The sequence below is a fragment of the Ursus maritimus genome, unplaced genomic scaffold (assembly GCF_017311325.1).
Source record: "Ursus maritimus isolate PB19 unplaced genomic scaffold, ASM1731132v1 scaffold_18, whole genome shotgun sequence".
In the NCBI taxonomy this organism is placed as follows: domain Eukaryota; kingdom Metazoa; phylum Chordata; class Mammalia; order Carnivora; family Ursidae; genus Ursus; species Ursus maritimus.
The window spans coordinates 16,788,267-16,801,576 of NW_024424230.1; the positions used below are offsets into that span (position 1 = coordinate 16,788,267).

Sequence of the window (13,310 nt, forward strand, 5' to 3'; positions counted from 1 at the left end):
TGTGGAATAGCGGATGCTTCGTCAGGGTCTCTAAGTAGAGGCTCCAACTCTCTCCATTTCTCCCTCATTAGGAAGGACAGGTTTTTCTTTGTAGATGAGACTACAAGATGCCAAGACTCTTGGCCAATTCTTCAAATTCAAGTCCTCTGGCCAATTACGTTGAGGACAGAGGAGGGAACCAGCTTGTTGAAATGGAAGGGCTGAATGCAGACACGGCGCTCGGACCACTGCGGCAACCAGCGAGACGCAGAAACGGGGCCCCGGGCACCAAGCACTGTGTGCTGACCTCATCCCTGCACCAGGGCTGGCGAGTGAGATCCGGGACTCGTGCCTTGAAGCATACGTACATGCAGAAGAGGGAAGTGTAACGTGCCCAACAGACAAAGGCCTTCTGGCTAGTATGAATGCCCTAGGATTGCTTAACAGTGGGATTTCCAAAGACTAAACATCTTATTCCACCAATTGAGGCTGAGATTGGGTTAAGAAAATTACAAGTATCAGAAATAATTCACTATGTTTGCATATGTGGATTTTCCTATCCATTTTCCATTTTAACTATTTTCTTACATTTCCATGATGGAAAAGAAGTCAGGAAAGAGAGGAAATATTTTATTTCTGGTTGTTCCTAATTATACCCCACTGGTTGCTGACACTATGCTCCAACACTGCGAATCTCAATTTTAGACTACATATCACATCCTCCAAAAGCACGTTTGCTGTATTACTCAATACTGTACACTTTTTTCTCCTTTCATGACTCCTTCATAAGGCAGCTCACTGAAGTCATGACACGAGGCAAACCTTCCATCTTATAATTCAACTTCCTATTAGCCCAAGCCAGAAAGGAATGCATATTATTGAAAGTGTGCCCACAACAGGAATGAGCTGTTTTAGCAAGGGACATCAACCAAATAGGCTGTTCAATTTTATAAAAGAAAAGGTCGTAAATCTGTGTATACGTACTCAATATATTCCCTCTTGTTTTCATTTGTCACCATTATTTCTGACCCATTGGGCTTCAGATCCACTTGATAGGTCTGTAATTGCAAAGATAACACAACAATCACCATCGTGAAGTTATTCTGCACATTACTGAGTAACAATGTCTTCCTAAACAAGATAAGCGACATTCATTCAGAAAGACTTCCCAGCAAATGGACCCTGAGTACAAGAGAATATCTAACGAGGCTTTTAAACTGTTGAGATGTTACACATTTAAAGATGTTAATCAAAGGTGAATTATTTTGTGGTTATTTATGAGTTTTAATTATTCTTCATACATTATCCAACCACGGAGAAGAGCAACACTGTGTCATCTAGTCATTTATCAAGAAATTCATTAATTACGTGTAACAGAAAAGACAGGCTATGCTCGAGACTACAGAGATCCAAATTCTAATGCACTTTGTTTCTGAAAATTAGATTTCATAGTCATAAAAAAATACATGGAATTTCTTTCAAAAAGGCGACACATAAGGACTTTAAAAAAAAAAAAGCAGCTTAAGAAGCAAGGCTGAGGGATGGGGTTACCTGCTGTTCCGAGAACTCTGGCTTTCTACGTGTATCGGGGCACCTCCTCGCTCACTGCCTGGACCAGCTGCCTCCCGCGAGGCCACCCAGCATTGTAAGAGCAAAGCGGCTGAAAGCTAGCATGGCCTTTGTGCTTCTAGCCGGCCCTAACTCAGTATCATGCCGTAGAAAGCAGTAACTAGCAGAAAGCAAGGGAAGGAGAGACTTTTTTTTTTTTTAAATAAAGTTTACTCTCGTAGAAATTTTAAAGGAAAAATGCCACCCCCAAGTCTCCCATTCAAAGACAGCCACATCGATGTTCTGCTGGGATCCCTTTCCGTCTTTTTTTTCTACGCAGAACTGGTTATTCTAGGGAGTGAGCCAAACCGGTGGAGAGGGTTTTCCAGAGTAAGTTTCTGGGTCACATCCATCACGAGGGAGAAGAGATTCGGAGCCACAGTGAACTCTGGGGCTCGGGCAGGGGTCCATCGTCCGCGATCCCCCACCTGCCAGCCGCACGCGCTGGGGACAGACGGAGCCTCTGTGCCCCGGACACGCAGCCCGTTTGCCTCCGAACCATCTCTGGATGATGCGCGGGATCACTGCTCCAGTTCAGATGGGCCGGTGTTTTCAGTCAAAGCACACTGGTCATCTAACCCTTTTACATCTCCTTCTTTCTCCTTCTCCTCTTATTCAGGAAGGGATCTGGTGTTTCCACCCCATGACTGACCTCCACTCTCTAAGATGTCACTTCAACTCTTTACCATCCGCGATGTGGATTTCAATTGTTATGGTATTTTTAGTTTTCTTCAAGCCCTTCCTGCCCGCTTTCCCCTTCTCCACGGCTGTCCTCCCATCTGCCTGGCTCTCCCTGTGATCGCCTGCCCGGCCTCGAGGGGCCCTGGCAATCCTCAATGATGAGGGACACTTATGCTTAGCGGGCAAGGCAGGGACATTTCTTGGAATAAAACCGTATCGGACCATACTCGTTTACACCACTGCATTTTTAAAAAAAGTTCCTGATGGTTTTTCCTTTTCTCCCCTGAAGACTGTGTCTTGCTATTCCCTTTCGGTAATGGACTTTTCCCATCAGATCCACACCAAACAAGTTCATAAACCCAAGCCCAGTTCTTGGTCCTGAAAGGTCTTCAGCACAGTTCAGCAATACTAAAAACTTTTTCCAGGAGTTGCAATTTCCAGAGAGCTCTGGAATGAGGAGATCAAACACAGAGAGCGAGCATGGCAAGCGGCAAGGAGAAAAACACCTCTGGATCCTCCCAAAGCAACACCCAGCGAGGATAAAGAGCAGGCAGCCCGCACTGTGGACCACAGAGAAACCGTTCTTCCCTCCACTGCCGGGGGGAGTCTAAGTGCTTCAACCTTTTGGGAAGATAATTTGGCAACAGGCATCAAATTTTAATGTGCACAGCATCCCTTGTCATAATACTTCTCTTCTAGAATTTATACCAAGGGGAAAAAAAATTGGCCAGATGAACAAAATGTATATTCCAAGACTGTAATCATTATGCTGCCTATCTAACAAAATAATGAAATAGCCTACAGGCCTAGCAGTGGGGCATCGTGAGCAAAGCTGGGGTCTAGGACATGGAATTCAGTGTAGCCATTAAAGTGGTATATACCTCGACACTTCCTGACACAGAAAGGTACCTGGGATACATTAAGCTGGAAGTGCATGCATCGTACAATTTCATTCTGTAAAAATAAAAAATCTTGCGTGCATGTGCTTACAAAGAATAATTCTGGAAGACGGAAGTCAAAATTTAAATCGTGAATTTTCTCTAGGTGGTAGGAGCTATGGATGATTTTTATATATGTTTATCGTCCTGGCTTTACGTTTATTACTTAAATTATTAGTATTTTGTAATCAGATAAACAAGTGTAATTGTTTTCGAAAGAAAAAAAGGGGCCGTACTGTCTGTGTTCGGTAAGGAGGTCAAGCAGGCAGTCAGTCTAGCTCTGTGGGTGACTCTGGCTGCGCGTCTCTCGGGGAGGTGGTGCTGGGGGCTCGGGGGTTTCCAGGTCCTGCTCCCAGAGCCTGGCCGTCAGCATCTGTCAGTGGTCAACCTGCATCCCGCTCGGGCTCCTCACCAACACCCGAGTGGGTAGTAGTGGCCGCTCTTCCAATTCCACGTGTTAAACTGGCTGCCAAGGGCCAGACACACACGGCTTCCTGTGGTTCGGGGGCAGTGTTAGGCTTGTCATGGGAAATCACAGACCGGTCCCAACAAGGCAGGTGTCCCTGCCTCCATTTTCTCGCTGACAGGGAGACTCAGCAGCAAGTGGAGAATGGCTTCCTGCCACCATCTCCCCACCACACTGAATACCTACTTCCTCCATGTGAACACCTGCTTCTGGGCCAGTGTCATCGTTGTCTTGTGTCTGAACTCAAGGACCTGATACGAAGAACACTAACACAGCATCTGCACACAGGAGGTGCTCAGTATGTGCTTCTGGAAAAATCCCTATTTTTTTTTTTTTAAGTCTACTGGCCTGAGTACGAAGTTACTGCTCTTCGTCATAAAGACGACACATCAGATCAGAAGAACCTCTGAGGAGATGGGACTCTCACATCCACACCCTCTTCCTTGGCAGGTTAAAGCTCTGACTTCACACACATTCCCCAGATCTTTCAAAGATGCCTTATGTCAAATGTCTGCTGAGAAACTGGATCCTATCAAGTAGGTGGGACTCAGGCAGAGCAAGGTTCGCCTGCCTCTGGCCCCATCCTTGGGCGCTGCTCACTGCCGGGCAAACACCCACCTGCTGACAGGACGCGTGCCCCCCGAACCCTGCGGGATGAGCCTCAGGGGCCAGGGTCCTCATCGTCCCCCGCCTCTCCAAGCAGACAGGAAAGCGAGCCAAGGGACTGAGGTATCGGAGTCACCTCGCCTTTCTATCCATGTTTCCTACAGGCGTCATCTGTCCAGCTCCTTGAGCTGGTCCTTGAGGAGCCAGAGCCTCTGCCCTTCCCGGGGCCACCCCCACGTTAGGCTCTTGGTCTGGTTCTTCCCGGCTTCGGCCCGGACCTTGCCCTGTCTGTTGCTCCCCTTTCCTCCTATATCCAGTTTCTGCCTTTCACTCATTTCCTTCCCCTATGCAGAGTTTCTCGGCCTGTTTTTTCATTCTCGCCCTTTAAGAGCCCCTTTTAGACCCCCTCCCTTCTCTGCCCTCCCCTCTTCCCACCGAATCTTCATGAACAGATCCATCCTAACCCGAGGCACACTCCGCGGCCTTTTGGGAGCTCCACAAACCACGGCAATAGCTGAGACTTTTGTGTTCTCCAAGAACTAGTTTTTACCCCCTTGGGGGTGCTATCACCCCAGCTGAGAGTGGATGCTTTCATCTAACTTATGCCTGGTCCGGAAGAGTTTTCCTGCAGGCTGCTGCCCGTCTCTACCCCTCTCTATGGCACAAGCTCGTAAGAGTCCACACTTCCAGTCTTCAAAACAACCCAAACAGATGCTAATTTGCTGAACCAGCAGTAAAGAATTTCTACCTATAGCAGCTCTGAATGAGCGCACCTCCCGCGGGGCGTGCGTGCGTACGTGTGCGCAAGCGTGTGGTTTCGTCTCCCTGCCTGGCACAGAACGACCGTTCAAATGCTGAATCTGCTCATCTGAGACATTCACAGGAGGCCCCAGAAACCAGCGGCTCCAAATTCTCACCAACCAGAAAGAAAACATTGCACAATAATGACCACAGCTGGAGTTTCTTTCCGTGAAATGACAGCTACCACCCAGCTTCACGGCCTGATGTTTCCAGCTGCGGAATGAAAACACCCGCTAATAGCCCCGAGGAAGGCTGGCTGCGTGTACGTTCCACGTGTGTGGTAACTTCACGTTGTTGAAGAAATGACTCTGTTCTGGCCCAAGGGAGGGATGTGCTTTCTCTGGGGTTAAAGTAAAAGGCAATGCATAGTCAACAGTTTTGCAGAGGGCTGGAAGAGGGGAGAGGCTGGCCCATCAACTGGGTGCCCACGCCGGTTCCACCGCTCTGTCCGGAGTGTCCCCCCAGTCCCAGGTGCTGTGCAGGCGAGTGCACGGTGGCCAGCAAGACGCACACCCAGTGCTGCTGCCACCAGCCTGTGCTTAATGCCCAACACCTAATCACAGAAATAAATGCACAGTCATCCAGGCTGTAGGCCACACGGCGACAGGGACACACTCTGCACTATTACGGCCTGGGGTCGGGGTCGGTTTCCTTGAGGAAGGGATGTCTGGACTGTAGGTGGGAGGCAGTTTGCTCTCAAGAGACGGAATGGCATGAGCAAAGGTCCTGAGGCAATGAGCCTGGTGTGTTCAAGAAGTCCAGTGAAACCAGGCCCAGAGAGCACTCGGGACAGCTCCGTGATGCAAAAATGCATCTGAGACAGAGCAGATGGGGCAAGGCCATGAGGGACCTCAGGGGCCAATCAATGACCTGGATCTTTATCTTTCAATGTTTCTTGCAGGCAGATGACGATTTATATGTCCTGAAAAGACCAGTCTGCCATTAAAGGAGAATAAGGTGGATAAAAAAAGCCCAGCGAGGCATCTATGAGACAAGACAGTAGCTTAGACTTGGGTGCTGGAGGAGTGGGAAGGGAGAACAGACGGATTTGAGAAGCACTTGGGGGTTAAAATGAACAGGGTTTCGGGAGGGACGAGAAATGGGAGATGCGATCAGTATGTGGCTGCTGAATTCTCTCTCAATTTCTTCCCAGGATGCAAAAGAGGTAACACTAGCTCCCTGTTCATCAGGTTAGCTCTCTAAAAAGGGAAGGCAGCAATTTAACAAACAGGGCACCTAATCATTCCTACTCCTCCTGCGAGCCTGTGTTGATTACTGCATTACTCCACCTGATTCAATCCCAAAGTCAGAAGAACCTACAGCATTAAATGAGGAGGTCTGAGAATTGTTCTTAATGAATAATTGATATGAACTGTAATGATCATCAGAATCTTTATTAGAAGTCTACTTAAAAATGCAAACATCTTGTGTTTGGTTGTCATTTATTAGGCGGAAACCGTTCCATTTCACTGTGACTAAGGAAGCCCTCCCAGCGCCCCTGCTCCCGAGAGCTCCCAGCTCTGGCGCTGCTAATGTCTTCTGCACTGTGTTAAGTTAGCCATATGGTTTTCTATAAGCAGATATAAAGGGTTTTTTGTGTTTTTTTTTTTTTTCAATTGACACACAAAATCGATTTTAAGTCTTCCTTGGTTCTTTAATTTCTACTCCTTCTTTCCAGGATGATTATCCATGTGTTACCCTTTGAAAATTGGCAGTGAAGACCCTTAAATACGTCCAGCTTAAAAAACAAGTCATAGGAATTTAAATTATTTTGTGTTGTCACACTTGGAGCTGCTGTTACTTATAATATTATTAAGTTAAAAAAAACTAGGCTAGTGCCGTTCATTCATTTGCTCAATAAGCCTTCAGTAGGTCTCAGTGGCGGCTGAGCGCTGGAGGTACCAACGCGACTGAGGTCGGCTCACAGGACACACTGGGTCCGTAATGATTAGGGAACAACCTGAGTTCTGGGAGAGGGGGTGACACGGTGCAGGACTGCGGAGGGAGCCGCACAGACAGGGAGCTGGCCCGGAAGCATCGCTGTGGACAAAGTTATAGGCACGCTATGCTTCTCAAGGTGAGCAGAGGGAGGGGTCCAAAGACAAGGCTAAAGGTGGGCAATGCCAGGTCATAAGCATGCTTAGAAAAGGTTTCAATTTACCCTGAGGGTCACAGAAGGGTCGACAAAGAATTTATAAGTAGACAAACTGCATGCTTGTGTTGGCTTTCTAAGATGGCAAACCCTGGAGGGCAGGCACCTGGTTTCCTAGCTTCACCTACACAACTGAGCACCGCAATGTAAAGCGACTGGCATTTTCTGACAGCAGGGTACATGCTTAACAACCTCTGAAGCAATACGGAAGATCAGTTTCATCTTCCACGCGGCAACCCTTCAGGTGGGCTCCACGGTCTCATTCATTTCAAGGTCATGTAGACTTGCTCTGGGAGATGGGAACTGTGTCTGGGCTTTCATGAAAGGACAGGTACCAGGGCTGGATAAATACCATGAACAAACCTTAAGACAAACACACCCTTATGGAACTTCAGGACGGTGATGAGAATTCCCAGGTGGCAACTTTATCTTTGACATGGACCTTGATGATGAATTCAGCATAATCATAGTGTGGGTGCAAAGCAAGAAGGGAATGCTAGAAAAATCCGAGCCTGCTGAGCCCCACAAGACAACTTCCATCATGACCACAGAACCGTTAAAGGCCCCCCAAACATCCGGGGCATGTACTTAAACACTACGTAAACGCACTATTTTTTGAAGTACTTAAATTCTAAAACCAAGGCCCAAACACTCACATTCCAATTTGCTTTAAAGTGAGGAGGAGATGGGCTTCACGCCCCAGGGGCCTTGGAATCTTTGACTTTGCCAGAAGAGAGAGCGGACTGTAATCAGAACTTATTGCTACTTAACATCTGAAGCTCTGAGAGGTGATCTGAATTCTTTAACAGCGGAGTCCTGTTATAGCCCTTCTGCGAAGAAGCAAAGACTCTGAAAGTCAAAGAGGGAGTCCGGGGAGGCCCACACGTACCTGTCCAAAGTTTTCTTCATCGATACAAAACATGAGGTCCAGTTCGGTAGGATCATTTTCCAAGATCCATTTCAAAGAGTTGTAATATTCACTATCCTATAGAAATGACACAGAAATGAGCTTTTCCTCCCCAAATACAAACTCATTTGACTTCTTCAAATCATTAAGTCCTTCTAACGTTATTCCATTCAGAACGCTCAAGGATTACTAGCCGCTAGTAGGTTTCCTGCTCTGCTCCAAACCTACTCTTCCCCTGTAAATTAAAATACAAACCAGACCAAAAAAATATTCTGGTACTAACAGGGGACTGGACTTGAATCCTGTCCTCCGTAAAGGGTAGAGGAAGCAACCTGCTCTGGATTGGCAGAAGGAACATCATCAAGTTGGCCACGGAGAGATCAATATATTTCCGGTCTTTTAAGGGCAAAGATATCAGAGGAAAACGGGGAAGACAGAGGATGTTCTACTTAAATACCAATGATTTTATACTCCTTTCCTGTGCTTTTATTGCCCTCTGCAAGTCCTGTAAGCAAACTGGAAGGCTGCTCTGCTGTCAAAGCCAGAACACAAGCCACAAGGGCCTGGGCTCCTCTCTCTGGGGCAGGCCCAGGGGCTCCACCACTGGGGACGCACTGGACAGGCTCTGGGAAGGCAGAAGAGAATGCGTGCACCAGCTGCCAACGGGTAGTATACAATTCAGACTTTAAAAGAAATTTCGAGGTTCCCAGCTTCCTCATTCTATTATAATAAAAGCATAAGTTAAAGGTGGAAGCTGAAAAGAAATTTGAGGCTGGTACTGGGGTTCTGTGTAGCTACTCGCCCACGGGAAAACCAGCTGAGTGGATTCAAGTGCACCGTGGGCGTCATCCCCTTCCTTCACACAGAGATGATGAGCAGAGGCCCGATGAATGCTGGCAAATGAGGAGAACGCGGCTCATATGCCCAACTACCTAAGAGACACCACTGACAGCACAGCAAGGCCAAGGGGATGCAGGTGCTTTCTCATCAAGTGACAGGATATGAAAGCAGAGCTGCAAATATCCCAAGCGGACAAAGAGCTTCCTGATGGCCCTGTGAGTGCGCTGGCACTCGGGCAAACACCCCACGCTCGGCTGGAGCTGGCTAGTGGGGGGATGGGTACATTATGAGAAGAGTGTCATTTTTGTTTTTATAGAAAATCCTTTCGACCCTCACATGGTCAGCCTAGAGAAAATGGGTAAGTTGACTGCAATGGGAAAGCCCAAATCCTGTTTCAGAGAGCGTCTCCTAGCCTTCTTTTCTAACTGGGTTCATCCCGTCCCCGGCACCATACTGGTCACTTCCACATCTGCGGTGGTGATAAAGGTTCTTCCCTTTCTCTACATTTTGGCCTGTGCTCCTGCCATGTTTTGAGATCAGAAAACAGAGGGATAGCCGATGACTCTCCAAAGATTCGTATTAACAGTTTTCGATGGAAAGCAAGAGCTGCAGTGAGATCCCCAGATGACCCTTGGATTTAGTTTGGCCAAACCAGTTCCGGGTAAGTGAGGTGGCTGAGACTGGAGTCTACCCACCTCAATCACCCCTTCTAGGAAATGTGAAGGGTTTACTTATTAGAAACTAGGGAGCTCAATGAACTTCTTGAACAAGCCAATGTTCCCCGCGGCTCATACTGAATGGCAACACCCACAAAAATCACCGTGACTACCACGTGGTCCCAGCTAGCTCTCGAAGGCACGGGGGCCCAGGACGCCCAGGGCAGTGATCTACATTTACTCACCACTGATTCCATGTCATTCAGAGTTATCTGCTTTCCCAACATCATCTTGTAAAACGGTCTAATGAAGAAACCTAAGATGTGGTGGGAAAATACGGGTTAGTTTCAAAGCTGCTGTACATCAGAGCAGGACATAACACACGAAGCTGCCCCCAGGCTGAACGGGAGGCCAGGTCTGGCCTGGGGAAGGCAGCACTCAGGAAGGACAGTACAGCAGGAAGGGGTCAAAAGGCTTCCAGGAGGAGGAAAAAGAGCTTCTTCGAGGCCATGCAGGAGTGTGCGGCTCAAACAAGGCCCATGAACGGGAGGACAAAAGAGCAGTGGAAGCAGAGGGGACAAGACAGATTTGCCAGAGGTGGGCCCGGCGGGGAAGCACAGGGTGTCCTAGGGAGGACAGGCCGGGAGGAGACTGGGAAGCACGCAGCCGGCAGGGGGCGCTGGAGAGTCAGGCCGCTGCCTGCTGGGATCTGGTGTCACGGAAAAGCCAGATGAAAATTCCACCTGCACTTGGGGATCACTGCTTGGGCAGTAATGGGGAGAAAGCCAGGAAGGGGCCAAGTGGGAAACGAGGGAGACCACTCAGAAGGCTGTGCAGTCTTCCAGGAGAGGAGGATGAAGGCCTACGGCGATGGACTCTACCACCACACAGGTGGCCCGCAGGGACCCCAACTTGCCTTGCTCAAGGGCAAGTCAGCATTCCTTGGTGCCACCTCCTCCCATGGGGCCCTCTCCCCCTCCTCCTTCACCCTCACCCCCCTGCCCCATCCAATCTGTCACAGTGCTCTGCTGCCTATTCCCAATCCTGCTGGCTCAATTACCTTCGGGGTCTAGCGAGGTATTAGGTGGTAAAAGGAGGAAACTAGCAGGAGGGGGTGGTGGGCTGACCTGCAGAGCACACTCTGCCTACGGGGGAACTCGCATTCGGACCACAGACCCGGGGGCACTCTGGCTCTTAACTGCGCAATTCCCGAGGTACACTGCTGTCCCCATGTGGCAGTCTCCTCCACTCCCTGACATGTTCCTGTCCCTCCCCGCTACTCCCTCCAAGGAAGCCTTGGCTTCAAAGTGATCCCAGCTTCTAAATGGGTAAATCCTACCCCACCCTCAAGGTGAGACACAGCGTGGTCAACACACTCCCTGACCCTCCAGCCAAGCCGCCTTCTCCTCAGCCTGCTCCTTGTGCCCCCTTCTCCTGTTGTCGGGATTCTTCTGCTCCCCACCCTCACCCCCCCCAAGAGAACAGAAGTGCACTGAGGTCAGGGTCTTATCTCCTACTTTCCAGATTTCTCCACAGCAACTAAGAATGCCTTCTCACTTCGCAGCCTCTAAGAAGGCTGAAATGAATCTTCATAGGCTGAAATAATCTATGGCACGACTCCAACGTTGTGAATTAAAATATATTTACACGCACTATATATATGTGTATATATTTTATATGTACATAAGTAACGACTGTGGTTTCCTTCTAATCAGAAAAAAATGTTTATTTTCCCAACCAAAAATAAAATACGAAATGAGAGGACCAAAAATCAGCTACCAATTACCAGTAAAAATATATTGAAGGGAAAAGCACAGAGGGAACATCAATTATTTATTGGAACATCTATGGTTCCATAAATATAATTAACATAATTCCCCATTAAAACCTCATTTTCTAGGGTAATTACAATTCTGACCCCAAATCTTACTCTGTCTTCTATCCTCAACTGTTTCATGCCCAAATTCTTCAAAAATATCTACTTATTTACTAGAGAGAGAGCATGAGAGCTCGTGGGGGGGAAGGACAGAGAAGGACAAGCAGACTCCTCGCTTGGCACAGAGCCCTTTGTGGGGCTTCCTCTCATGGCCCTGAGATCATGACCTGAGCTGCAATCAGGAGTCGGATGCTTAACCGACTGAGCCACCCAGGCGCCCCCTTCAAAAATATTTCTGACTCAGTTTCCTCACTGATGATTTCTGTAATGCCCTCTTACGGGCCCTACTTCTGAAGTGACCGAATCCGGAAGAGGTCTCTACTATAAAGAGGCCTATAGATCCAGCCAGGGAGGGAGTCTGACTTCTAACTTTGAGAGTACCTTGAAATTCTTCCATGACTTATGTGCTCTAAATAATAATGAGATTCTTTTGTGCCATCTGTTTTAGCAGTGATCCCAGGGTCAAGGACTTCACTGAGTTATAGCATTGCTTCGAAATTATTTACAATCTCTTCACATTCAAAAATAATAATTTGGGGACAAACGGAACAATAGCAGGATATCGGATGGATTAGATCATTTAATTAACTTTTCAATTAGCTTTTCCATCTGTCACCAAATCTACCTCTTGCTAAAAAAAAAAAAAGTTATTCTGGAAAACACAGAAAATGTGCAAATACAGAATGTTCTGTGCTTCACACTATAACGTTAAAAAAAAATTTTTTTTTTTCCTAACTGTGTAGACACTATGTCTTTAGTGCTCAAATTAGGATGACACCAGGGAAAAGCACCTCTTTTATGGGCAAACCATAAAACTAATTTATCCAATTACAGAGAATCAGCTAAACTTTTGCTTAAAATCATGATGTGAAGATACGAAACCTAATAAGGAACCACAAACAGCACTGTCCTATTTTGGTTACTTCGTGACATTTTAGTTAACTTACCATCTAAAAGTTTCCCATGAAATACTGCCAGACCAGCAACTCTTCCAATAAAAGTGAAATAGGACAAATGGTCTTCATTACAGAGGCCTGAATTGGGATTGATCTGAAGTGTGTAGTTGTCCCTTTGGGGAGGGAGAGAGAGGTAAGGTCAATCATATTTTTAAATAAGAAATTCAACAATCTGAATTCTCCTTTGCCACCCGTGCTTAGACTTGCACAGTGCACCTGCAAACATTCTGCACCCAATGGGAAAGGCATAACAGCTGGAGAACATGACTTACTGTTCAGTTAGCCCCTCTGTGACCGACTGAGGTCTAAGACAGCAGGTGCACATGCCCTTTTTAAGTTACACCACAAGAAAACTGCTGATATTTGATTATTTTTGCTCCACAAAAATGTCAAATATATATGGTTCTGTTAGATATCTTGGGAGGACGAGAAACATCACATAACAGAGGAGCCGTGTGTGGACTCCCAATGCCATGAGAACTGCATGTGACTTTTCTCTGTGAGGACCAGGGTTAACTTCTTTGAGGGACCCAACCCTTGGTCTGACCACCACTCTGCCCTGAAAGGCTCCCAGGGCACTGGGAGCAGTATTTGGCTGTCTCAACAATGCAAACCTCAAAATGTTCACATGTATCTAATCCTCCTTCTTTGGTCTCAAGATCCTGGGGATCAGTGGTTTTCAAACGGGGCTCCACAGATTCCCTGGGCGGGGATGGGGGGTGTCTCTCTCGGAATGTGGGTGAGAGATAAGGGTCCCGCCTCCCTACCCTGCCCTCTTCAATGG

At 47.5% G+C, this 13,310-nt stretch overlaps 1 protein-coding gene across 1 annotated transcript in view; it reads right to left on the reverse strand.

Moving 5' to 3' along the window:
* NEDD4L (NEDD4 like E3 ubiquitin protein ligase) overlaps positions 1–13,310 on the reverse strand; it is a 329,372-nt gene that overhangs the window by 12,711 nt on the left and 303,351 nt on the right. Inside the window, exons 21-24 of the mRNA XM_040632477.1 lie at positions 12,518–12,639; positions 9,880–9,950; positions 8,121–8,216; positions 964–1,037 (exon numbers count right to left, since the gene is read on the reverse strand). Of these exons, the coding sequence (XP_040488411.1) occupies positions 964–1,037; positions 8,121–8,216; positions 9,880–9,950; positions 12,518–12,639 (363 nt within the window). The remainder of the gene's footprint in view (positions 1–963; positions 1,038–8,120; positions 8,217–9,879; positions 9,951–12,517; positions 12,640–13,310) is intronic.